A 26,491-nucleotide genomic window follows, 5' to 3' on the forward strand; every position below is an offset into this window, starting at 1 on the left:
GGGTGGGGCGGGGGGGGGGGGGGAGCGGCGATGGGGGGTGCTGGGGAGCAGGCAGGGGTTGGGAGGTGCTCAGGGAGGATGGGGGAGCAGGCAGGGGATGGGGCCTGGTGGGGGTCCCCCACGGTCCCCTCCCCCCTCTCCCAGCCCCCCCAACCCCTACTTATGGGCACAGAGTCCAGGTCCAGCTCCCTACAGCAGCGAATGGGGACTGCCTGAATCTCCAAAGTTCTCTAAATCTTTTCAAAATTGATTTGGAGAGCTTCAAATCGATTCAGACCTTTTTAATGGCCTCCCAATTAAATTAGGATTTAGAGATTTGGCCACTAAATCAGGCCAAATCTCCTCCAAATCGAATCAGCACCCAAAGTTTTGCACAGCCCTGTAAGATAGTACTGTCTCTGAGTAACTAAATTTTACTGACAGTGCTATCTTACAGCAGCGTTAATTAGTTTACTGTGGCCTAATAGCATTGCACGTGGAGACAGTGATACTTTACTTCACAGCTAATTCATCTACTTCACAGTTAATTGCATGTGTGGATGCAGTCTTCGTGATCTTAGTTGCCAAAGACACAACTTCTCCCTGACAGCCCTCATCTCCTCAGGAGGAGTTAGCTCACTGTCTAGACAGGAATTGCATTGCAATGTTGCAGCACTCAAAATACTAGCATATCCCGCCATCCCCCACCCTTCTAAAAAGTAATCTGATGTTCATGGTCCTATGCATAGTCCAGATGGATGATTTCCAGGCACCAACCTGCTTCCTGTGAAGTATGAAGGAAACTCTTATTTCAGTGTTAGAACTAGTCCCATATCCAATTAATAATACAGCTGACTGACATTTCCAATCTTGCTTAAATTCCCATGACAAAGTTTACTATTTTTGCATCGTGTGTGGGAATTATGGAAATGTCATGAATTGGCACTTTTACGTGGGCACCAAGGATCAGCTTCTAGGTTCTCTATTCAGAGCAATGTTTTCTTTCTACTTGTTTCTGCCATTGACTTCAGTGGGGCTATCCACAAAGTGAAGTGCTGTTCTATAAGATGACAGGATGTGGTCCCCTATGCAGAAGAACAGGAAATACACTTCCATATGAAGTGAGGCACTTCATTCTGCCAAGTGAAAAATTGTGTGAAATTTGTAGCATTTACCCCCTACGCTAGCAGCTATGTGAAACATACTGACATTGGACAAAATGGAAAACGGTGTGTTTAATGCTGAAATTCTTGCTGGGGCTACAAAAGTGCTCCCAGAGTCCTCGGAGCCATAGATTCTGCAGCATCTCAGGGTGGATCCTAGATTCACTGCTCTAAAACTTACTGGGAACCACCACAGTCAAGTAACTTCACAGGCTGCTCCAAACATTTTAGAAACACTTCCCCAGTTCCCCTCTCCATACTTTCTATGTACCTATTTTCAAGCTGTTCCTACTGTTGCTTCTTTCCCCTAAATCTCTTTTTGGTTTAGTTACACACCAGTTCATAATGAATAAATGCTTGCCTGCATTTGCATTCGCTTGTATTAAACTTCCTAAAAATTTAAAACAAATACAGAATACTCTTAGGAACTACAACAGTGAGAAATGGACAGCTATAAGCAATTTTTCTCATAAGGAAACATACCTGAAATTTCTCCTAGGAAAGCAAATATCACCAAGATGTACATTCTTCTGTGCAAATGAGTTTCAGGCTTTGTTTCTACTTCTTGGGTTTGTTTCTTTATCTAACTACTTCCTTAAAAACAGAAGTAGTTCAGAGATGGGACAAGTTGGAGGAAACGGATATGAAGCATATCAAGGGAAGTACATCTATGTTGTAGCCACTGCAGCTCATGTAGACATATGATATTCAAACTAACTCTAAATTAGCTGACTACAGTACTGATGGGAGTGTACCTGCACCAAACTCAGAATGGGCTCACTATCTGAGTATTTATCCACTTCTCTCTGGTGGATCTTACACCTTTACTGACATCTAGATGTCCATTATTTCAGTAGGAATAGAACCCAAGCTACCTGTTCTGAAGCTAGCTCAGGTATGTGTCTACACAAGGTGCAACTAAAGCAGTGTCTGCAGGGTAGATGTATACTTAAGCCACATGAGGAAGTCTGCTCTAAAAACTACAACCTAGGGGGACAGGGAGCCAGCCCTCACTCCTCCAGCTAGAGGGCAAAGGGGTGGGGCCAGCCCTGCTCTCTGGAGCAGACAGTACAGCCCAGCCTAGAGCTGCAAAATGCTGGGATGCTGGGGGACTGTGATTTAACTTGAACCAAGAAGGGGTCTGGGGCAGAAGTTTCATAAACCAGTTTGACCTAAATCAGTTAAGTTTGATACTACATTCAACCAGGTTTATCTTAAACCAGTCTCAGCCATTTTGAAACTGATTTATGTGCACTAAACTTCTGTTCTGTTACAGTTTTAAACCAGTTTCTGATCACTTAAACCAGTTTATGTGTAACTTCTGTCCCTAGCCACAGTCTGCACTGCATGCCTTGTGCAGTGCACCAGTGTTGGCATTGCTCAGTAGGCAAAGATCTGGTGAGATGGAGCCTCAATAGCTTGCAGCCTACCAAGAAAACAGATCCACTTCTGGCAAAGCATCTGTATAAGGAATCTGGCTTAAAGATGCAGCCATCACTGAATCACTACTTGGTTTTCTGTCTGTACCTCAAGAACGACACTTGGGGACACCACAGCAGAGGCTAGGTTCATCACAGTCACTCTTAAGGCTGTTGTGTCTCTTCCCTTTCACAAGTTCTGGGACCAATGGTGGAAACTTTGATATCTCTTATTAACTCATTTCATGTGAAAAAGAGTTTTTCTGAAACACCTATAGTTCACTCTGCAACAGAACAACAGTTCTGGTCAGTACGAGCAGTAGCATAATCATGTTCTTCCAGGTCGCTCAGAATCTGGCAAAGTACTCAGAAAAAACAAGGACTGATAAATATAAAAAGAAGTTATTCAAACTTTAAAACACCTCCTCCAGAGAAATAGCTACACAGTCAGTTTATACTGGGTCAGTTACCAGCCTTAATAGGAACCCTTCTCTTTTAGAAAGTTCCTCCTTCAGTCCAAAAACTCAACAGTTCACAATGAATAAATGGCAATTATTTTACTCACATTTATTTTGATTAAACTGCTCAGGAAAGAAATGCAACAAAAATACTCTTAAGAATGACTAAAGCAGATTTGAGCAATTTTGCTTATGGGGAAAAAATGTCTATTTTTCCCCTAAAAAAGCCAAGATGACCAAAAATACCTTCTTTTGTGAAGTGTGTTTCACATTTCCTGCTTTTTCTTTATTCTGAACACCGCTTGCAGGGGAAAAAGCAGACATTCAGTGAGCCTAAGAGAAATAGAAAACAGAACCTGAACCAGAGACTCTGGCTGTCACTAAACAGTCACTTACTTCATTGAAGAAACACTTCCATTGCATGCACCTCGTTTCATTAGTTGATGACAAGGCCCCAGACCTAAGAGGCAGTGGCAATATGAGAAAGTCTTCTATATAGAGGACAGCCTGTGATGTCCACGCTATTACCTGCTTGGGAGAGTTATGTAAGTCTACCAATATACCTCTCTCAGCAGGGAAATGTCATGTGAGAAGGAGGCTTCCTTAACCTTCAGTCTGTCAGCAACCCTTTTATGCATGAGCCACTGTCAGAAAACCAGCCCTACTTTTCTGGTCAAAGAGGCTGCCACAGCTGAATCTTCTACAGCTCAATAGAGACACTAGAGGGGAAACCACAGGCAGCAGAGGGCATCGTAGGGTAATAAGAATCATGTCTGGCCTTTGAAGCATTGGATGTAGCCATAAGAAGAGAAAGCAGAGGCATCGCAAGCTTTTTCAGCACCCGCAGCAGGAAGGGCTGAAGGAGGGAGGAACTATACTGACCACTGGAGATCATGGGGGAAGTGGGAGGGAGAGGAGTCTCACTGGCTCTCCTCACTTGAGTGCAGCTGCTATTGCTGCTGCTTTAATAGCATGCGCTGGGCTGATGCCCCTGAGGGACAGGCAATAGAACTGGAGGCCCCTTCTGGAGCCCCGTTTGCCCCCACGCCTGGGGGCAGGGCTGACCCTCCCATGGCAAAGCCCCACAGGGGGAAGACATGGCATCGTTCCACCCCACCTGCCCTGGACCAGATGCAATGCTGGGCATGATGCTGCCCCTGCCAGGTTGCACAGGGCTCTGCATGCTGTGGTAAGACTCCTGGTGGGGAGCGGGCCATGCTGGCACCCCCTCTAAGTCTGTGCCTGGGGCTGGTGCCCTCTCACCGCATCCTAGTTATGTTACTGAGCAATGGTGCCACATGGTCCATGATGAGGGTGTATGCACCCTTGTTTGGCATAAACTGCTGCTTGGTCTTTTCAGACTTAAAGACAAGGTGAAGTCCCAGATGGATTATTCTTGGTTATTCAAGGATGTGTCTAGGAGTGGGGTGTGTTGCAGGGGAAGGTAACAAAGCTGGACTTCCTAAATGGCAAGTCAGGAATTTATCAGCAGCACCTGTGTATTTTTTTTTTTACTCCTATCTAGATGATTCCAAGGTGCAATTACTAATTTCAGACTTTATAAATCTGCTGTGCACCCTCTTCATTGTTTGCAGTCAGCTCTAAAGGCTGTAGGGATATCTTTAAAACCACATTGATTGCAATAATTTCCATAGAACATATAGGGCAAGGGGGGAAATCCGGATCTAAGTTATCTGCAGGTTTAAGAAACTGCATCATATTTGCAATCTCTCTCTCGCTTTCATGTTGAAAGCAATAGTGTGATGGTTATTAAATTAAAACCTGGGTGCATGCTGTGCCTGGATGGGTGGAAAGGACCCTACAGGCTGAATCCCTTGTTGGTTTGGGAAAAGTTCTGCCTGGTCTAGTACAATAACATTTGCTATACTTTCTTGGCTTATTGCATTCATATTTCATTCCACCACAGCACAGGTTGCCAAATCTCTCTTTAATCTATTTCACACATTTCCTATTGTACTCTGCCTCTTGACAAAGCCTTTGCATGCCTCCAAAAAGTGTAGTGAGGGAGTAAGACAGCCTCCCCTGCTGCCAGAAGACATCATAGGTATGATAGCAATTGCTTGAATTTGCAACCTCTACATAATAGCTATTGCAGCAATACAAGCGCATCTCTCTACTGCCAGAAACCTTGCATAACTGTGATAACCTGCACATAATACCTATACAGAGCTGCTGCATAGGTATGATAGCCTGCTGATAGTGCCCAAAGGCATCAGAGCAGTACACAGTGCACATATTCATACCAGAAGCCATCCCATTGGCATGAAGTGCAAACTTAGCTATATTGAAATGGAAGACTCATCAAAAAGAAACATTGCAGTTGCATCCAGCACCAAAGTTTCTGATCCTGCAGACTTTGTAGTAAGGCAAAACCTGTTTGGAAAAAGATAAAGACAACTCACCTCCCAACCTTTGCCCATTCCAAAATCTTAAACTGAATCAAACCATTTCCAAGAGAAGAGAAGTGTTGGTTCCCACATGAAGTGAGATGAGAGATATCATTCCTTCTGAATCCTCCTACTCTACTTACTCACGGTGGTCCCTGGGGAGATCCAAACGAGAAAGGGCTAGGGAGGAATCCTCCGTCCAGTTTAAGAAAGGTGACGCTGAGTATTGCCTCCTCCCATGGGGCCAGCACCCTCCTCGTGCAAGGAAAGCCCACTATTTCTGCTGTCACAAGGGCTGTACAGTCAAAGAATGGGTAAATATATTTGTCCCTCACTGAGCAAAATGCAATGGTTTAAACAGGGACTATGAATTCTTATCCTGTTACCTGGATTAGCCTTTATGACCTCTTTGTTCCTATGTGTTTATTGCTTGTTTGTTTGCCTCTGCAGCATTTCCCCCTGCCCCACTCTCTCCTTCTCGCTTGTCTTTTGCATTCCACTTTCTCTCTCTTTCTTATACACAGCTTTATGAACATTTTCACTGCATCTGATGAAGTGAGCTTCAGCCCATGAAATCTTGTGTTATCTATCTACTTTGGTTAGTCTATAAGGTGCAAATCTACCCTGCCTTCAGAATAAAATGACCACAAGATGGCAATATGAAACTAAACATCAGGGAAGGTTGTTCTGCTTCATGAACACCTGAAAACTTTCCTCTTGGTTTTACAGGATTTCTGTCAGTCCAATTTGGAACCAAATTTTAGTTTTGCAAAACAAGATTTTATAAAAACCTGTTATCAATTAAAATGTCCCTGGGTCTGTGTATTTGTTTCAGGGAAATAAATTACTTAATATTTTCAGAACAGCAGATACTTCATTTTAAAAGTCTCCAAGATGTGTGCTAAAACCCTGCTTTGAAACTCCCCAGTAGCATATGAAACAAGCCAGCACTTGCTACCACATGCACACCAGAAAGGGAAAGTGACTGAAGGGAAAATGAATCTCATCTCATCTCATCTCATCTCATTCTTGTCTACCGTTCAAGCCAAGTGAAATGCAAAGGACAAATCTAGAACACTCATAGTGACATGCAGTAGCATAACTGAGGAAAGCCATATCTGGGGTAGCAGCCTTGGGTGCTGTTTTTGAGTGGCAGGGAAGGAGGGTGCAAAAATAGCCACCACTGCAGCTGTGCACCACCATTGCACAGAAGGCAGAGCTGCTCTGTTATACCTTTGGTGACTTGTAAATTAAAGCGGTATATTCTTTCTGTACAAGCTGTTTCTAGCTTAGTCAATAGCTCCTGGTTTGGGTTTAAACCCTTCTTGTGCTACATCTGCAAGTGGATTCCTCTTCCATGTCTCCTGTACTTACACTCCAGCACAGTGGCATTATTTATGTCCATTCTTTCTTTCTCTGCTGCTAGCTTTACTAACCTGTTCTTCCTCCACTCTTCCTCCACCCCAACCCACTTGGACATCCCTCACAACTCGCCCACTAACCATTATCTACATCCTGCTTAGGCTTGAAACGGATGCATGTTGTATGTTCTGTGAGATTGGACTGTATGTGTTGTTACAACTGAGCAGGCCAGAGAAGTTTGGATTAATAGACCAGTGCCTGAACCTGTAACCCTGTAACATGCTGCTCCCATAACTGGTCACGTTAGGAGCTATCACAGAAGAGAGGAAGGTGGAAGGGCTTTACCTCCACATGTGCAGAAGAAGGTCAAATATCTGTTTCTATCCCTCTATTACTTCCAACCACATCAATGCATATCTCCCCCCACCCACACACACACCCCACCCCACCCCACCCCACCCCCTACATCTGCACCCACAGCCCTTTTCTGTAATTCACATCCTCCACCTGGCATTGCATCTTTCAAGTTGGGCAACAATGATCTAATGTAATACAGATATTGCTATTATTTTAGAAATATATGATTTTTGACCTGACAAATGCATTTTTATTCAGAGTTAGACAAGAAATTGTTTTCAAAAGATTAAAAGGAAGTACCCAGCTAGTGTTTCTTATATTACTTTATATTCAGGATTGATAACACAAGTCATTACAAGAGAAACATTTTTATTAAAATCATATATAAATTGTTTCTCCGACTTCCTGTATGCTTGTTCGTTTTCTGTAATCTCTTTGTTACAGATTTGCCATTACAGAAGAAAAATATTTTGGGTTTTTGTTTTTACAAAACACCAGTACTTTCTTCTCCACCATACATGGCTAAATATTTACTAGTTAAGAAGACAGACATCAAGAAAAAGGAATTTTCAAAACAACTTTTAAGAAATACCTGTATATGTTTCACCATCTTCTTTGAAAGTACAGAGCTCTTATCTCTAGCTGCCATTTTAATTACACTTCACAGCCTGAGGCCAGCTGAATGATACAAAGTAGAACTTCGAGTCGCATTTGCTATTAGTATCGGAAATTGAAGCTGCAAAATCTTAAGCTCTGCTCAATAATATGTTAAAAATTTGTTTGGCTATATTGGCAGTGAATGCAAACGTAGGCCTTGATCCTGTCAAGACTTATACATTTACTTTATTGTACACATGTTATTGTCTAATGAATAGTCTATAAACTTTATAAGTAGTCTCTAAAGGTGCATACCTACCCTGCCTTCTGATTGTCTAATGAACTCAAAAAGGATAAGTTTTTGCAGGATTGGGACCCTAACCCCTGTAAACTATGTGGGCCAAACCCTTGTTCCTGACAAATCACAAGGGTTTACCACAGACTATTAAATAGAAAAAGCATTTGGCAATATGGACATAAGCAAAAACCTGCTTAAGATAATGCCAAGGCTCACGCTAACTTCAATGAGTAGTACTGGATGAGACCATATATGCTTGATCCTGTACCACTTGAAGGGAACAGGAATAAGATTGGGTCCTAAATGAATATATAAAATATTTATTTTTCCATCTAGATTACTACACAGTGTTGGTGCTCATTTTCATTGTGTAATCTATTACGGAAATTCAAATAAGCACCAGTAAAGTACATTAAGAGATTAAAATATTCTTTGGAAATACTGTAAATGTATTACCAATTTGAATCTACTTATGCATGCTAAGTTATTAAAATCTAAATATATTAATTAAATTTGAGGGGTCAGTGGTCTCAGTAATAAAAATTCCTACTTGATGATAATTCATGATACAACGCATCTTATTTTTACCTGATATTTTCCAGAATTGTTTGGATTATCACTCTTTCAATTGACATCAAGCCCTCAAAGTTTTACTGACATAAAGAAAGAAGGCACAAGTACACAACTGATATTAGTAAAATACTGCATACAGATCTTTAACCCCATCTCATTTTTATCTATTTAATATTTTTAAAGGTCACAACACCTAAGGACAACATAAATGTTAAATTTCCTATGTTGCTCAAACAGATTAATTTTAGCCTATAACTATAAAATCACTATCTAGTTGACACACATATACACACACACAAAATATTTTTAAATGAAGCAAATATGTTATTCTCTGATGGGATCTGGATTTTTTTTAAGTGGTTACTTAGGAGCCAGTTCTGTTCCAAATGAAACCAAAAAGAGACTGTCCATTGACTCCACATGTAGCAAAATCTAGCTGGATGTTGAACTACCAAGTGATATTAATCTTTGGGGCTTTTTTTTTTCTCTTACATTGGGTATTTTAAAAAGAACTTTGAATTAATAATACAAGAAAGTGCCGACATTTCAGAACGTAACTCCCCAAACATGCCCATGAAAACAGGGGCAGCACTGAAGCTCCTTTAACAAATTTGGCACCACCTTCAGCAATGCGATTCTCTCGTTTTATATCACCAACTCCACTGAAACCAGCTGGAGTGATGCAATGGCTATCCATGGCTTTAGTCAATAAGAAGTATTTATCAATTTAGCTATCAAAAGTTTGCATATGCCACTTACAGTAAAGATACAGACCTGTGGAACAGAAGCTCATGTCATTTGGTACATGCATTTAATTTAGATTACAGTTTGAATTGGGATTACAGCCTGTCTATTTAGACATGTACATGCCCTTCGTTCAGACAAAAGTTTGTAATCAGTCATGGACCTGATTCTCCCCACGTTGGTATTTCCTGCTTCATTTGGTGAATCTGTTTCTGTAGTTCATCCTTGTCAAGTTTCATTTTACCTTCTAAAACCTGCCGCAGGGACCCAATGCTCTCGTAGATAGCTGCAAAGCCTAAGTGTAGACAGAAATTGAAGTAGTTTTATTATTAAGCCTAGAAGTTATACAAAAGCTATTTTTGTTTCAAGATTACAATTTAACAGTTCATTTAGTACATTTTCATTGCCAGGGCACCAAAAGTTTTTAATGAAGACACAGGACTTTCTGCTGGTATAGATGGATGAAACTAACTTGAAGTCAATTAAAGTGTATTCTTTTACGGATTACATGAGCCACGGGTTGTTGAAAGAAATGTAAACATATCCTTTTTTCTTGGCTATTCCCAACAGATTACTGAGTTCCCTTTTTTTCTAAAAACAGATAAAATAACGCGAAGAGAAAAAACTCTCGAGCTAATTGGGTTCCATTCTTTTCTTCTGTAGGTACTTGTGGATATGGCTGTTGAATATATATCTTATCTGTGCACCCATTGCATAGCCCATTATAAATCTTATCAAAAACCTGCAAACTACATTGAGATCTTCAAGTGAAATATACTTTAATGGAAAGTATTATTGTTATAGCTAAATCACAAGTCACAGTAAAAGATTCGACAACTGTGGCCCTACCGGCATTAACTTCAGCTTTCATTTCTTTTATATCTTCATTAATTTCATTTTGAAGCTTGCTGATTCGAACATTTGTTTTATCTTCAGTCTGTTTTGTTCCATGTGCTTCCATAGTTATTTTTTGGATTTCTTCTATTTTATCAAGTTTCACTGAGAGCTGGCTGAATTTCATCTCAATGGCACTTTCACTCATTTCCTGGGCTCAGTGAAAATAATAATTATAATTAGTTACTTTCAGATAATAAATTATATTAGTCATCCCCTAGACATGCAAAAATTCTCTTATTATCATCTCTGCAAACTGTTAATGTTTAAGAAATTATGAACAGTTAATAAAAACTCTCACGTTACCTTGGTCATCATTACAAATTACATTTTTAGAAACTAAAATGTTGGTAATTTTAAAAGTGATGTTCAAATTTACCTGATATTAAAGGGTAATTTTTTAAAGTCTCTTAGCTGATGGAAGTTTTGCCACTTTTGTGATGAGACCAGAATTCTGATAATATTTAGCACTTTTGAAAATCCCACTTTAATAACAACAGTCTCTTATCATTAATAAAATCTCCATATACTTCCCTAGAAGTAATTTCAAAACATTTTATTATTTTAATACAGACACCTACAGTGTTTTCCTTAATGGTCAATGACAGTTGTTCAATTTTCTGTAAAAGATCTTTTTCAATCCGCTGATGTTCCTGTTCCAGCCAGGTACGTGCGGACAAAATCTGGGTGCTCAATTCCTCAACTGCATTTTTTAATCTAAGAAAAAAATAAATTAGCATGGAGCTCTGGAGATATAAAAGAGGGTATCAGAGGATCTGTGGCATTCTGATGACAATAATCATAAAAAACATTTTCCTCACACCATATTTAACACCATATTCATGCAAAATTTTTAACTAACTGGGAAAAATAGATGTGATTTCTATATAGCTGTTCCAAAAAATTAAAAATGGAGACTGTAATACAATACTAGTTTTACAAAGCATTATAACAGTATTTAAGTATGTATGATGCATACTCTTCATGAAACTGTATACCACAATTTTGAAAACAAGTGTGATATTCTATTCATTTTACTGCCCTTAAATGACTAAATAAGGACTACACAATCAAGATTTGAATCTATATAAATGAATGCAATGCCAATTTGGTAAGCACTCCACTTATGCAAAGTTTTTCTGTGGCTTGTCTTTTTTGGACTACTCAGTCATGTGAGTACGAGGGTTGGAAGGGACCTCAGGACATCATCCAACCCAACCCCCCGCTCAAAGCAGTACCATCCCCAGCTAGATCATCCCAGCCAGGAATTTGATGAGCTGAGCCTTAAAAATCTCCAGAGATGGGGAGTCCACCACCTCTCCAGGTAACCTATTCCAGTGCTTCACCACCCTCCTAGTGAGCAAGTTTTTCCTAATATCCAACCTAAACTAGGGTTACCATAAGTCCAGGTTTTCCTGGAAAAGTCCTATTTTTGGATCCACCAATCTCACTCTGGGCAGTAGTTTGAAAACTGAACAAATGTCCAGGATTTTGCTCTGTTCGGCAGCTATATTTTTCCTAGCATTTCCCAGCTTGCCCTAGCAAGGAGCTGCTTGGGGCTGGCAGGAGCAGGGGGAGGGTGATTGGATGCGGGAGGCACCATGTGTGAGTGAGTAGACATACGCATGTGGCCAGCATGCAGTCAGGCAGGGTGGTGGAAGCAGCCTGAGCAGCTGGATGCAGGTAAGTCTATGGTAGGTGGGGGCTAGAGGGCCAAGACTTGGGGATTGTCTGGGTGTGGGTGGGAGGGGGCAGGGGTGTGTGGATGGGATGGGTGTGTGAGGCAGGGCGAGTACCTGGTGGCACTTGGAGAAGCTGTCCAGGCACTGGGGCTGCAGCAAAGCAGGGGGGATGGAGGGAAGGAAGCTGCCCCCGCAGCAGGGCAAGAGGGTGGGGGGTGCTCTTAGAGGGCAGCAGGGAGTGACGTGGCTGAGCCAGCAGCACATAGGCTGGTGTCCATGCTTGCGGGGACAGGACAACCAGGGGATGATGCCCAGGGGGGGAAGGGGGAGCATGACCAAACTACCTGACTCAGTAGCCAGACACGCTCTGCCACCAGCTGCACGAATCGGAGCTGTCGCACTCCAGCCCATTTGGGGTGGGGGTAGCTGGAGGCCCCCGCTGGCAGGGTTGGGGGAGCAGGGGGCTGTGGGTTGAGACTGAGGGGCACTAAGGGGGCTGGGGGCTATGAGTCGGTAGTGAGGGGCACTGGTAGTGCCAGATGGCTGCGGGTTGGGAGTGAGGGACACCAGCAGGGACAGGGGTTGAGGGTCAGGAGTGAGGGTCAGCAGCAGGGATGAGGGGATGCAGGTTGGGACTGAGGGTCACCAGTATAGCCCATGGGGGTGAGGGACTGTGGGTCGGGAGTGAGGGGCCAAGGGTCTGCGAGTCAGGAGTGAGGGACAACAGCAGGGATGGGGGGCTGCAGATTGGGAGTGAGGGGTACTGGCAGGGCCAGGGTGCTGTGGATTGGGAGTGAGGTGTTGCCCCAACAGGTGTCCTCTTTTTTGAAACTGGAAATCTGGCAACCCTAACTAAACTTCCCTTGCTGCAACTTGAGACCATTGCTCCTTGTTCTGTCATCTGCCAGCACTGAGGATAGTCTAGCTCCATCCTCCTTGGAACCAGCCTACAGATAGTTAAAGACTACTATCAAATCCCCCCTCAGTCTTCTCTTCTGCAGACTAAATGGACACCTATACACATGCATCCAGTCATCAGAGCCAGTCACCTCATCATAGAAGGCAATCAAGTTGGTCGGGCATGACTTGCCCTTGGTGAATTCATGCCAACTGTTCCTGATCACTTACTTCTCCTCCAAGTGCTTAGAAATTGATTCCTTGAGGACGTGCTCCATGATTTTTCCAGAGACTGAGGTGAGGCTGACTGCTCTGCCCTGGATCCTCATTCTTCCCTGCATGTGACTGCAACATGAGCTGCCCAAAACCAGTGATTGGTAATCCTTGATGGAAAAGGATAATCTCTAAGCCACTCTAAGGGCCCTTAGCATGTGTTTCCCTGTCATAAGTGTGGACATTCCTGTTTTAAGAGCCCTTAACTCATCTTTAAGTTAATATGTAAGAACACCCTAAGCATTTGAAGACCTAATCCCTGGATTTTTAAGTAACATGATTTTCCCATGAGACCAATACTCACTTTGTGTCCAGAAGGTGGAGCTGTTGGTTGCTTTCTTTGTATGCAAACTTAAGCTTTGCTTCTTGCTGCATTATTGACTGCTCTACTCGACTCAGAAGGTGAGAAATCTGAAACAGAATACTGAGCTTACTATTTTTTCCTCACTTTCATCAAACTATGTTTTGAACATGAATACATATGAAATGAATTAATATTTTAAAGAGATGCTGCTTGAGTTGACAGGCCACAGATTTAATCAACTTGCACATTTTCTATTCAGTTTTTTTCTTAAACATTCTTCATAGTGAAAAATATGTGATTTCACAAAACAGGAGTGGCAGCATTACTAAGACAGAGATCTCTCAGCCAAAAATAACCTGGCTTTGCATATTTCCTTGCACTGAAAGCATCTGCTCTTTTTTTGTTTTTGTCAGGGGCAAGGGAATAGGTGACATGTGGGCATGTATAAGAAAGCTTCTGCTGAAGAGCAAGATGAATACCTTTGACCTGCACATAGTACATGTACAGAACAAATAAACAGTATGATTCTTTTACAGGACAGTGGCTGTGTCTACACAAGATGCCGACTGCATAGTAGCCCATGAGTACTGCACAGTAGCGTCGCATGGCAGAAAGCTGGACATGAGGCTACTGTACAGTAACATCACAAAAAAGCCATTTGGCGATGCTACCGTGCAGTAACTCCACTTACTGTGTAGTCATTTAGTATTTGTTTATACAAGTACTAAATGTCTGCGCAGTCAGTGTCTCGTGTAGACACAGCTAGCATTGAGAAACATTCTGTACGAGTTTATGTATAAAACCATTTTAGTGACAAAATACTAGGAATAAGCTATTCATGCAAAACATTATCAAGAGTTACAATTCATTCCCATTTGAAAATAAATTCCTTTTATCCTGTTTAATTGGTGACTGTGCCAAGTATAAATACTGTGAAAGGTAGTTAGCCATACTAGACAGAAGTCTGGCAGAAGGAAGGGTAGAGATGCACATTACAGACTAACTGAATCAGAGATGAATAAGCTTTCATGAGTAAGAGCTCACTTTATCAGGTATATGTAACTTTACTGTTCTATATCTGATTATTGTGTTACAAGATACAGGATATCGTTGCTGAAAACATAATAGAGCACTATTGAGGAATAACCTCTAATAGACAATATTGATTATTCTCAACATGGTATGATTAATTAGGCATGTCTACACATGCAATTAATGTGCAGAAAGCTTACTGCACAGTAAAATACTGTCCAGTAAGCTTTCCTCAGGCTTCCCCTGGGAGCACATCTACACATGCTCCCAATGAGAGCAGTTCAGGGAAGGGCTACTCCTGCCCTGCTCTGCTCCCGTATGGCAGCCAGGGGGAGCTCTAGGCCAGTCCTGGGCTGGCAGGGCACCTTGGTTTCAGGCTTGGGCTGGGGGGTGGGGGAGAGCTGTCCTACCTCGGGGGCAGCTGCCTCCCACCCTGCACCTCTGCCCTGGGAACTTTTCTGCTGCCCAACCCCTGGTCCAAGATTGGAGCAGCAGCTGGGACATTGTCCCCTTCCCTGGCTCTGAGGTCAGAGCCGGGGCTGGGACACTGTCCCCTGCCCTAGGAAGCTGCCTACTGTCAGGGCCAACTCCAATCTCAAATCCTGGCTCCAATCTTGGAGCCAGCCCCAGCAGTAGACAGAGCTGCCAGAGGTAAGGGACAGCATCCCAGCCACAGATCCAATCTCGGATCTCAGCTCCGATCTTGGAGCTGGTCCCATCAGCAGGCAGCTTCCTGGGGCAGGTGACAATGTCGCAGTCTTAGAGCCAGGGCCTGCAGCTGCCTGCTGCAGGGGCAAGGGACATTGTCCCAGCTGCAACTGGTCAATTGGAGCGGAAGCTGGGAAGCAGGCAGCTGCCTGGGGGAGGGGACAGTTCTCCTACCCCTGCTGCCTAGGCTGACCAAGAGCAATTTGCTCCTAGTCAGCTATGTAACTATGTGCTACTGAGCATTAGCTAATACACAGTAATCTACTACCTATATTTACACGTGATAGAAAACCACACAGACTATTTTCATGCACAGTAGCTGCTGTGCATGGTTACACAGCGATGCTTTACAGAACAGTAGATCAGTCTACTGCATAGTAAAGTGTCTTATGTAGACACATCCATTATTTCCAATTCACATACCATGTAGTACTTTGTATATGATGCTACTGTATAACCAATACAAAATTCTAGAGATAAGTCTTGAGTCTGTAGGGATATGGTTTTAGAACAACAGCTTTCCAAATATTCAACTTCAGAAAAGCAGATTTTAATAGACTCAGATAACTGGTGGGTAGGATACCATTGGACACAACCCTAAGGATAAAAGGACTGCAGGAAAAGTGGTTGCTCCTTAAAGATACAATATTACAGGCACAAAGTATGCTATCCCAATGTGAAGGAAGGATAAAAAGCATAGCAGTTATCTCAATGTGAAGGAAGCATAGCAGTAACCCTGCTTGGCAAATCCATGAGTTCTTCAATTACTTGAAACTTCAAAATGAACCTTACAAAAATTGGAACCTTGGCCCTACTACCAAGAAGGAGAATAAGAGTATTTTTCAATGTTGTAGAGACAAAATTAAATGGTGCCAAGGTATATAACTGAGGTATAGCTAGCAAAGAACATTAAGGCAACAAAAACTTTGTATAAATATGTTAGAAGAAAGAGGAAGATGAGGCAAGCATAAGTTCCTACTAAATGGAAAGAGGAAACTAACAATGAAGAATGCAGAAAAGGCTGAAGTTTTTAAGGCTTTTTTGTTTCAGTCTTCATAAAAAAAGATCTTGTAGAATGATGATTAGTGTAGGTAGCATCAAAGACAGAGAAGGAGGTGCTCACTCTAGGGAAGGGAAAGAAAAAGTTTACAATTATTTAGATAAGCTAAATATTTTCAGATCAGCATTGCTGGATGAAACTCACCCCAGAGTATTCAAGGGATTGTCTGAGGTAAGTGCAGAGGCATTGGTTATTATCTTTGAAAACTCATGGAAGAAGCTCCTGGAAGACTGCAAATATTGTGCCTATCTTTTCAAAAAGGAAATAAGGTGGATGCAGGGAATTAGAGAATAGTCAGTCTAATCTTGATAACTTGAAAGATATTGGTGCACATCACCAAGGAATCTATTTCCAAGCACCTAAGCAACCTGTGACTTTGAGGGTGAGCAGTGGATGTGATATACCTGAGCTTGTGTAAGACTTTTGACACTTTCTGACACTCTTAGACATTAAGGAAATATGGGCTTGATAAAATAGCTATAAGTTATGTGCATAACTAATTGGGTAATCATATCCAAAGAGTAGTCATCAACAGCTCAATGTCAACATGGAAAGAGATATCAAGTGGGGTTCCCCAGGGATCTGTCCTACATCTTCTACTGTTCAATATCTTCATTCAGCACTGGGGAGACCTCATCTTGAAGCATTATGTCCAGTTTTTGGCACCACACTTCAAGAAAAAATGTGAACAAATTGGCAGGAGACCAACAAAATAAATCAGAAATATTGAGAACATAATATCTGAGGGAAGGTCAAAAGAACTGGGGTTATTTAGTCTAGAGAAGCGATTACAAGGGGCTTTGGTAGCAGTCTTCAAATACAAAACGGTTGGTTATCAGAATAATTGTTGTCTGTGTTCAATGAGAACAGGACAAAATGTAACAGATTTAAATTTCAATAAGGGAGATTTACGTCAGATATTAGGAAGAACTTTTTAACTCAAGGAGTGGTTAAGTATTAAAACATATTCCTGTAAAAGCTGTGGAATCTCTATCAATGGACATTTTGGCATGCAACTTAGACAAAAGTTTGTCTGGCATGCTTTATGCAGAAATGATCCAGCCCTGACCAGGGAGATGAAGTAAAAACCTCATGAAGTCCCTTCCATACCTTTTTTCCTATGATTCTATGATAAGGGAAGCCAGAATCCTTTTCCAGTAATGTATTTATTTCTCATGAAAGTAATGGAGAAAGACAGAGGAGGAACCTAACTGGTAGATTTGGGTATTCATAGATGAAACCACACTTCATCCCCAAAAACTCTATGTAGCCTTCCCAGGGTCCCTTTCACACAGAGTGAGGAGCTCCTGAACAAGCCCTTGTCCCTCCCACCACTGTATTGGTTCCATTGGGTACTTCAAAGCCATATATAAAGCCTGGGGAGATAAAGGACCAGGATCCATCCCCAGATGAATGTACTTAATTCCTGTCAATTTGCATTCACTCATATTAAGCATGTTATACTCTTATTTCATTGACATCCATCATACTTACACATAAAGACTGAGAATAAATTGTGGCTTCTCGAAGAAGCTCTGTTCTAGTAGTCAGTATCATAACAATCTTTCCAATTTACTGCTTAAAAATGTATACCTCACTGCCATGTTTCTTCCCCCCTCCCAAAATAGTAAATGATTAGATTCTCTCAGTTGCTTAACCTGTGACACATCTGATTTTATAAATTACTACCACATTTTAATTAAGTGCAGAAAATGCGTCTTAAAGGAATTAATATCTTTATTTGTGGTATTCAAAAAATATGGAACAGATTGTTTAAAAAGCTGCCAGCAAAATATTAATGGGTTTTTAGACAGCTCTTGTGTGCCAAGCTTTAGATCAGTGCGAATTTTTATGGTATGCAATAGCAATGCTTACATTCAACTACAGCAATTTGAAGAGTGACACTGTAATAGGTTATAGAACATAGATTTTCCATGTTTTAAAATGGTAAATGTAACCTACTTGAATCATGGAAAACTTCTTTGTTGAGCATTTTTCTGATCTGGGTTTAAATACAGCTGTTGGAAATGTCTTGGGATCAATTTTCCTTTATGACTAATACACCTACAGTACTCATGGCTAATTCAATGGGATTATTTAATGTGTTTTACAGAAATGTTAACTTCCCACATACCACATACCAGATTTACTCAAATCCAGGATGAGGTTCTTCACCCCCCCATTTAACATGAGAAAAAATGCTCCTCACTCTGGATTTGAATACAAGTGAGGGAGCAGACAGTTGCTGAGGCTCCAACTCCAACACTGACTCCAGGTGGGGGTCGGGGTCAGAGTTGGATCCACAGCCTTTGCCTGCCCTAACCCACCACCTCTGACCCCCTCTCTACTCTCATTACTGCCTTTGCCTACTGTAGGCCCAAACCCCTACTGCCTCTTGCCCTCCAGCTTCAGCCCAGCTCTGGCCCTGCTCCATACCAGAGCACTGAACATGTAGTTGCTCCAGCCCCAACTCAGCCATGCAGCCAAGGCCAGACCTGGGCCCAGAGTTACCAATGCCAAAACTGATACTGCATGACGAGGCTGGAGCAGAGCCAGAGTTGGGCAGGAGCTGAAGCCAGACAGTAAAGAGTTGTGGGGTGGGAAGGTAGGGGAGGCTGAGGTGGTGGCAGGGGAGGAGACATCAGGGGTCAGAGGCTGTGGGGAGCACATGTACCAGGTGAGGAGAGCAGGCACTGCAAGGCGGGGAGGGGGACAGGTGGGAGGAAGAGCAAGTAGGGGGGGCAAGTAGTGGAGGATACAGTGTAGAGCACAAGTGGGCGCAGGCATAGTGGGGAGCCTAGGTGGTACAGGCATGCAAGGGGTGGTGCCTGTGCACCCCAGGGGGGCACGTGCTAGAATGCGCAGGCACTGGACAGGGGGTAAGTCAGGCTGTAGGAGAATCCAGTGGCCTGATCCCTGCCCTTTGCTACCTGCCACTGTTTGCCCCACTGCAGCAGTGGGCAGGGGGAGGGGTATGCATTTAAGAAGACCCTCCAATAACAAATTTATAAATTGCCCATGTATAGAATCTAATTATTGGAATGTCATCTTAAATTCAGCATCCTCATGGATTCAGGTAAATATGGTATAAGTCTAGATTCTGAGTAGCCCCTATTTGGCTGTGTTGAGCACAGAAACAAACAAGGAGCTATTGCCCCCACCTGCAGGCCTGCTGTCAAGGGGGCACAGACTACAACATGTGGAGTCAAGGCTTCCCCTTCTCCATCCAGACCCTTGGAAGAGAACTGGTATGCCAGGATAAGCCACTGGCAAAAGCCAAATGGCTGGTGCAAAATGCAGGGAGGGCATCACTTAAAGCAGAGGTATCAAAGACATATGCCCCAGTGCTGCCTGTGGGTCCTGGAGTGATGTGGAGTGCAGCATGTGGAGTGCGCTGGATGGCTCCACACAAAGCCCAGAGCAGTGGAGCTGTTGCTGAGAGCAGCACAGCCCCAGAGTAGCTGCGTGAAGCTCTGGGGATGTGCTGCATGTGGCAAGAGATTCAGGGCCCTGCGGCACAGCTCCATGGCAGGGGCTCTGGGACCATGGAGTACAACCCTGTGGCGGTTGGGGCAGGACCAAAATGTGGGCCCAGTCTGTGAACAGACCCACAATATTTATCTGGCCCATGGGGCCAGATAAGTTTTACATCCCTGACCTAGAGAAACTTGCCTCTGCATGTCCCTGATGCCCAAATGGAGCCCTACTGCCATTTCTAGGATTTCTTATGTAAGACACTGAATGACTCAAATCTGAGGTATGCAGTATTTTAGGGAAAGGAAAATCAGTCAATTTTTGTTCCCTCAGGATTAAGGATATTTTATTCAGTAGGAACATAGTCCCAATTTCTTACCTACTATTTACATTCAGGACCAACAGTAGAAGCCTTGAACATTACTAAAGCTAGGGCACTCACTCTCCTCATTTTCAAGGCTCCTAAGAGCAGTCATAAAACTATTACCTTTCATTTTCCAGGCTTCTAATACCAGCCCCAAAACTGGCTATTAGCAGTTCTGAAAAATGACAGTCAGTTTTGAAGCTGTTAGCACCACAGCAACAAAAACATGCGCAAGAATGACCAGTGTTTACATTAAGTTTGGAAAAATGCAGGTCAGTGTGTGGCCTTTTTCAGTCCCAAGAATATGAACTTAACTTGAGTATACCGTACTCAAGATATTGGCAATGCCTCTTTTGGATGCTTGAACCTCCATTTGTAATGAGTATCCATTTACAATATGGTATCCTCATTAATGGTGTTGAACTCTCTCACTCATGAAGATCAGTTGATTTAAAACGTATAACATACCTGTATTTCTGCCTCTTTGATTTTTGATTCTAAGATCATTTTAGAAGCTTGTTGGTCTTTGCTCAAGCTCTGAAGTCTTTCATATGTAATCTTATGCTCTGCAGACAGTCGGGCCAAACCAGCATCACACCTGTTTAGATAAATACCAAAAGAACTGGTGACAACAGCAGAATACAATGCACAGCTCAAGCCTTTTAAAATGATCAGTGCTAAAATGGTCATTGCTATAAAGGTGCTGATCTGTCTAGAAAAGCATTTCAGTTCTTTGAGTTTTTAAGAAATGATCGCGTCTCATGGCACATAGCCAACCATTCCCCTGACTGATGCACGCCATCATACTCCAATATATTCAACTATCCAAAATATTTCATCTTTGAAATCATTTGGACACAACATGTTTTTGTAGTGATGGAAATCGCATTATGAAGGTAAACAATTTTAATACCTTAGTTTATTCTTCACAATACATCAAACATCTGTTAAGCTATATTTAAATGGCCATGAGTCTGATGCTCTGTCAGCCCCTTCACACAGTTTACTTATTAGATGTAGCTAATACAGTAATTATCAAGGTAATTATCAAAAGATGTCATATTTTAAGTTTTCTAGCTTGTGCATGGTTATTTATGCCTACATTCACAAAATAATACCATGTAACTACAGTAACTACTGCAATAAACAAGATAGGGCAAATTCGACAGTCATTAGTTCTTTTTCAGACAAAATTGCCATCAGATGCATTATTATGATTGGATCACAATAATGAGCATCACCCTCTTTGGTATCCTTTTATATTCAATGTCTGTAGGACAGGCAGTGTATTATATGGTATGTATGTATTTTATCCCATGTTTCAAAAAATATTCTTGATGGATTAATTTAATCTACAGTGAGTAGTACAGTAAGTACATTAACTACATTGTAAAAATATAGGTACGGTAGGATTTGAAGTAAGACTTCTCAAAAGTATGACTAATGTGTATTTTCTGTTCAGGAAAATATGTAATATCCAAAGGTAGATGATCCAATATATGAAATTGACTGAGAACAGGGAGGAGTGGAGGTTTAGGAAGACAGAGGGCAGTGTCATCTGACAACAAATGGCAGGTAAACCATTATCCAAATTAGTGACATGTTTAAACCTTTTTTTGGTTATTCTTTCAGGCAGAGCACGTTCATGCCAAGATGCATTTTCATCCTCCAAGTTATAGCAAATATCATTATTACTGTTTAAATCCAAAAGAAAAGTAAAATCTAAACTGGCAAACAAACAGAAAAAAGAGCAGCCACATAACAATGTGTCAGTATTACAATACTAGCCAATTGCCCATCAAGAATGACAGGGTGGAGAGCGGGTGGGGATGGAGCCCCGTGCCCCACCCCCAATCCGGGCCCACTGCCCCCTTCCCTCCTGCTGCTTGGGGTCCGAGCCCATTCTCCCCCTCCCCACTGCAGTGGCTGGGGGAGGGGAGGAGCAGGCCCGAGCCTGCAGCAGGGGAGGACCAGACATGAGGGTGGGAAGAAGCCGGGCCACCACAGCAGGGTGGGGGAGCAGCGGGTCCAGGCTGACCCAGCGCCAGCGGGGAGATGGGAGGAGCAGGCTTGGGGCTGATGCGGGGGAAGGGAAGGGGAGAGGAGTGGGCCTGGACCCGAGGCGAGGAGGAGGCCTGCTCCTTCCCTCCCCCCAGCCGCTGCTGCAGTGAGCCACATTGGATCGGGCCCACTGCTCCCCACACACCGCCACAGCAGGCCTGCTCCCCACCCTGCATCGGGCCTGGGCCCACTCCTCCCCTTCCCCCCTGACAGCGACACCATCACCACTGTGGCATGCCCACTCCTTCCACCTCCCCACGTAGGGCCCACTCCTCCCCCCACTGCTGCCAGGTTGGCCCTGCAGGCAGCAATAATGGAAGGAGGGAGGGGTGGGCTGAGGCCAGCGCCAGTGGCCTCACCCCACCCCCACGGCATCCTGACCCCACTCCCCCCTGCATCACCACCGCCATCACCTCCGGGTGGGGGGTGGGGGGCAAGCCCAGCTCTGAGGCCAGAACTTCGTGCCCCCCCCGACCCCCCATTCCATCCACTCCATTGCCGTCACCTCCAGGGAGCAGTGCAGGGGTGGCAAAGTCAGCTGCACTGACCTTGCCCCCCAGCTCCATCCCCTGTGTCCCCACCATCATGGCAGCATGTTGCCGCCTGTCCAAATGCTTCTTTGCACTCTGATTGGCTGTTTGTCAGCCAATGACAGTGCGAATAAAGGGTTACAGACAGACAGATTAAGGGTTTTATAATATTAGAATGAACACATTCTGAGTTTCAGTATACTGTATTGCTTTTTAAATCAGTACTGTTTAAAAGAAATGATAAAATTATCAAATCTGACTCTTACAAACGGCTATACACTTATACTAGTGGTTCTCAACCTGTTTGGAATCAAGGCACCCCTCCCACATTAGACTCAATGTATCCTTTGTCAGACCCAAGGCATCCCTTATAGACCAGGGAAATAAATTACACATACATTGGAATAAGTGATCAGAAACTGTTCAAATCTGTAACACAACAGAAGTTCAGTGCACATAAACTGCTTTAAAAATGGCTCAAACCAGTTTAAGATAAACCTGGAAAGTTGTAGTATCAGACTTAACTGGTTTAGATTAAATCCATTTATTGAACCTCTGTCCCATATCCCCTCCAGGTTCAAGCTAACTCACAGTTCCCCAGCATCCCAGGAAGCTTTGTTCTTTGCCCGCAAACCCCCCTCGCCCTCCCTCCCTCCCCCACAGGGTAGCAGGCTAGCCTTGGCCCAAGCTGTCTGCTCCAATAGAGCAGGGAGGTGTGCTCCAGCGCCTCCCGGCTTCTGGTCTGGACCACTGCAGGCATGTGGTTGCATTTCTAGAATCAAAAGTGAATGTGTGTTCACTTAATTATTGGTTCAATTTACACAGCTTAGAATAAACTGCAAAGATTGAATTTATTCAGCCTTTTGACTGTCTGTTCTTAACCATAGAGTGCCAGCTCTTAGCTTTCACTCATTTTTTACTGAAAAAGGTCAGAATGATTTTGACACCATGGATTCCTATTTGAAATCTCTGGGTTTATCTTGTGGGTCATGTGTTTCCACAGCTAACAGTGCTAATATTGAGCAGTGTCTCATGACACCCTTAAAAGGATTCCACAGCCCCCAGGGGTTCCACAGCATCCTGCGTGAGAATCACTTGACCAGACCAAGTACTTTACACAGCAGGATGGTACCTTTTAGTACAAAATATGGTTTATTTAAGACTAAATCCAGCACACAGGGGCAGCAAATGGGGCAAGCAGTTTCCAGGCAGTTTGCTAGGAGCAAAAGGGGGAAGGGGAAGGGGAAGGGGAAGAGAAGCCAGGCACCAGGCACCAGATCCTGCCCAGGGAAAGTAAATGATCTGGAGCTGCCTGTGCCTTTGGCGTGCTGAGTGTTGTTTGGTGGGCTGAGTGCGTATTTGGGGTATGTGCTCGGAGAAGCTGGGAGCGTTGCTAGCTGAGTGATTGCTGATTGCCAAGTGATTGCTGCCTGTGACTGACAGAAACTCTAACAAGGGGGTGGAGCCAGTCCAGGCTCAGCAGGGTATAAAAGGAGACTCCCCAAGCGACCAGAGAGGCAGCAAACAGGGCAAGCAGTTTGCAGGCAGTTCACTAGTCAGCTTGCTGCCCTGCCCCACACCTTTGAGGGGACAGCCTTTCAGCTTGGTGTGAGAAAGCAGGGAAAAGGAACCCTTTGGAGTAGGGCTGTCAAGCGATTAAAAAAATTAATCACAATTAATCGCAAGATTTAAAAAATTGTTGTGATTAATCGCAATTGTAATCATGCACATAAACAATAATAGAATCTCAATTTATTATAAATATTTTGGGACGTACACAAACCCTAGACTGTCCACAAGACCTGGCCCTCCAACCCCTGCCCATCCCTCCCCATACACTTACCTGCATCCAACTGCTAAGTCTGCTCCCCAGGGGGGGTATGTGTGTGTGTGTGTGTGTGTGTGTGAGTGTCAGCAGCAGCAAGAGGAGAGGGGCCACTTTTCCCCCAGCACAAAGAAAGGCACGCACCAGCAAGGGGAGAGGGACTGCTTTTCTCCCAGCACCAACAGCAATTAACGCACATTAAAAAAATTAATGCAAAAACAAATAAAAGCATTAATTGCACATGTTAACAGCAATTAATTGACAGCCCTACTTTGGAGCTAAGGAACAGGAAACAGGCCAGCTTCCAGGTGAGTTCATTAGAGGAGGTGTGCTTGGAAGAAGGGCAGTAAAAGAGACGAGGCAGATTAACAGACTCAGGAAAATGGCTGGAGGACGATGCAATGCCAGAGTCACTGCCACTGCCTCTGCTTGCACCTGTGTGGTTTCTGTCCAGGCAGGACCACTCACCACCAAGGTTTCCACCCAGGTCCGGGCTTGGTACTGTGGGGACTGTGGCTTGTAGGTTCCTTCAGCTGATGGCCAAGTGGGGGAGTGCCTGCAGTGTGAGCATTGACTTCTGGAGCTGTTGCTCAGGGAAAAGGCAAGAGAGCTATAGGAGGTATTGGTGAGGCTCCAAAGCATCCTCTGCCATGAGGAGTTAATTGATTCAATGCTAGAGGAGACCTCCGGGACTGTGGAGGAAGAACTGCTAGAGGCAGCACATGGACTGCTAGAGGCAGCACGTGGACTCTGGAAGCTTGTAACCTCTGGTAGCAAGCAGAAATTTTCATTTCCACCTGCAGCTGTTCATCTGGAGAATAGATATGAAACAATAGTAGGGGAGGATCACATTACATTGGTGGAGGAGGACAGGCCAGAACTCCTCAAGGTGGGGAGGATCAAAATCACCACCACCAAGATGAAGCGATGGGTGGTGGTCATTGAATATGCCCTTCTGCAGGGGACAGAGGGATCCATCCACCAACCTGACCTGTTGTCTCAGGAAGTCTGCCACTTGCCCGGAGTCCAGATCCAAGACGTCACAGAGGAATTACCAAGATTTATCCGGCCCTCTGACTTCTACCCCATGCTGCTCATCCATGTGGGCACTAATGATTCTGCCAAGGGAGACCCTGAGCAGATAAAAAGTGACTACAGGGTTCTGGGTGCAAGGGTGAAGGGGATGGGGACTCAGGTGATGTTCTCTTCAATTCTTCTGGTCAAGGGAAAAGCCTGGGCAGGAGGGGGTGCATCCTACCTGGCTACGCAGGTGGATCAATGCCTGGCTATGCAGGTAGTGTCGCCAGCAGGGCTTTGGCTTCTTTGACCATGGGATGGTGTTCCAAGAAGGATCTCTGGGAAGAGATAGGATCCACCCGATGAACAGAGGAAAGAGCATCTTCTCAGACAGACTCGCTAACCTAGTGAGGACTTAAACTAGGTTTGTCAGAGGATGAAGACCAAAGGTAAGACCTGAGATAAGTGGGGAAGTTGTGACCTGGAGGAAGAGAAAGCAGGAGGGGGCAACACGGAAGGTATTCTCATTGTTCCTGAGAAACGAGGACAATCAACTAGTTACACCTTAGGTGCCTATACACGAATGCACAGAGCCTGGGAAACAAGCAGGAAGAACTGGAAGTCCTCGCACAGTCACAGAACTATGATGTGATTGGAATAGCAAAGACTTGGTGGGAGCTCGCATGACTACAGCACAGTCATGGATGGGTACAAACTGTTCAGGAAGGACAAGCAGGGGAGAGGAGGAGGAGTTGCACTTTATGTAAAAGAGCCATATGATTGCTCAGAGCTCCAGTATGAAACTGGAGATAGGCCTGTGGAAAGTCTCTGGGTTAAGGTCAGAGGGGAGAGCAATAAGGCTGATGTTGTGGTGGGGGTCTGCTATAGACCACTAGACCAGGAGGACGTGGTGGATGAGGCTTTCTTCAAACAGCTGATGGAAGTTTCCCAGCCACAGGCCGTCGTTCTCATGGGGAACTTCAATCGCCCTAACATCTGCTGGGAAGGCAATA

General features: G+C 43.8%; 2 protein-coding genes across 3 annotated transcripts in view; both read right to left on the reverse strand.

Moving 5' to 3' along the window:
• The window catches only part of LOC112550110, a 14,716-nt gene extending 13,003 nt beyond the window's left edge, over window positions 1-1,713 (reverse strand). For both annotated transcript variants that reach the window (XM_025202838.1, XM_025202839.1), the window contains exon 1: window positions 1,626-1,713. In XM_025202838.1, the coding sequence (XP_025058623.1) occupies window positions 1,626-1,668 (43 nt within the window). In that variant the 5' untranslated portion in view covers window positions 1,669-1,713. The remainder of the gene's footprint in view (window positions 1-1,625) is intronic.
• A 7,799-nt stretch (window positions 1,714-9,512) lies between these two features.
• The window catches only part of FAM81A (family with sequence similarity 81 member A), a 28,912-nt gene continuing 11,933 nt past the window's right edge, over window positions 9,513-26,491 (reverse strand). The window contains exons 5-9 of the mRNA XM_025202822.1: window positions 20,514-20,643; window positions 13,408-13,514; window positions 10,833-10,968; window positions 10,207-10,402; window positions 9,513-9,652 (exon numbers count right to left, since the gene is read on the reverse strand). Coding sequence (XP_025058607.1) covers window positions 9,513-9,652; window positions 10,207-10,402; window positions 10,833-10,968; window positions 13,408-13,514; window positions 20,514-20,643 — 709 coding nt within the window. The remainder of the gene's footprint in view (window positions 9,653-10,206; window positions 10,403-10,832; window positions 10,969-13,407; window positions 13,515-20,513; window positions 20,644-26,491) is intronic.

The sequence above is a fragment of the Alligator sinensis genome, unplaced genomic scaffold (genome assembly GCF_000455745.1).
Source record: "Alligator sinensis unplaced genomic scaffold, ASM45574v1 scaffold1018_1, whole genome shotgun sequence".
In the NCBI taxonomy this organism is placed as follows: Eukaryota; Metazoa; Chordata; order Crocodylia; family Alligatoridae; genus Alligator; species Alligator sinensis.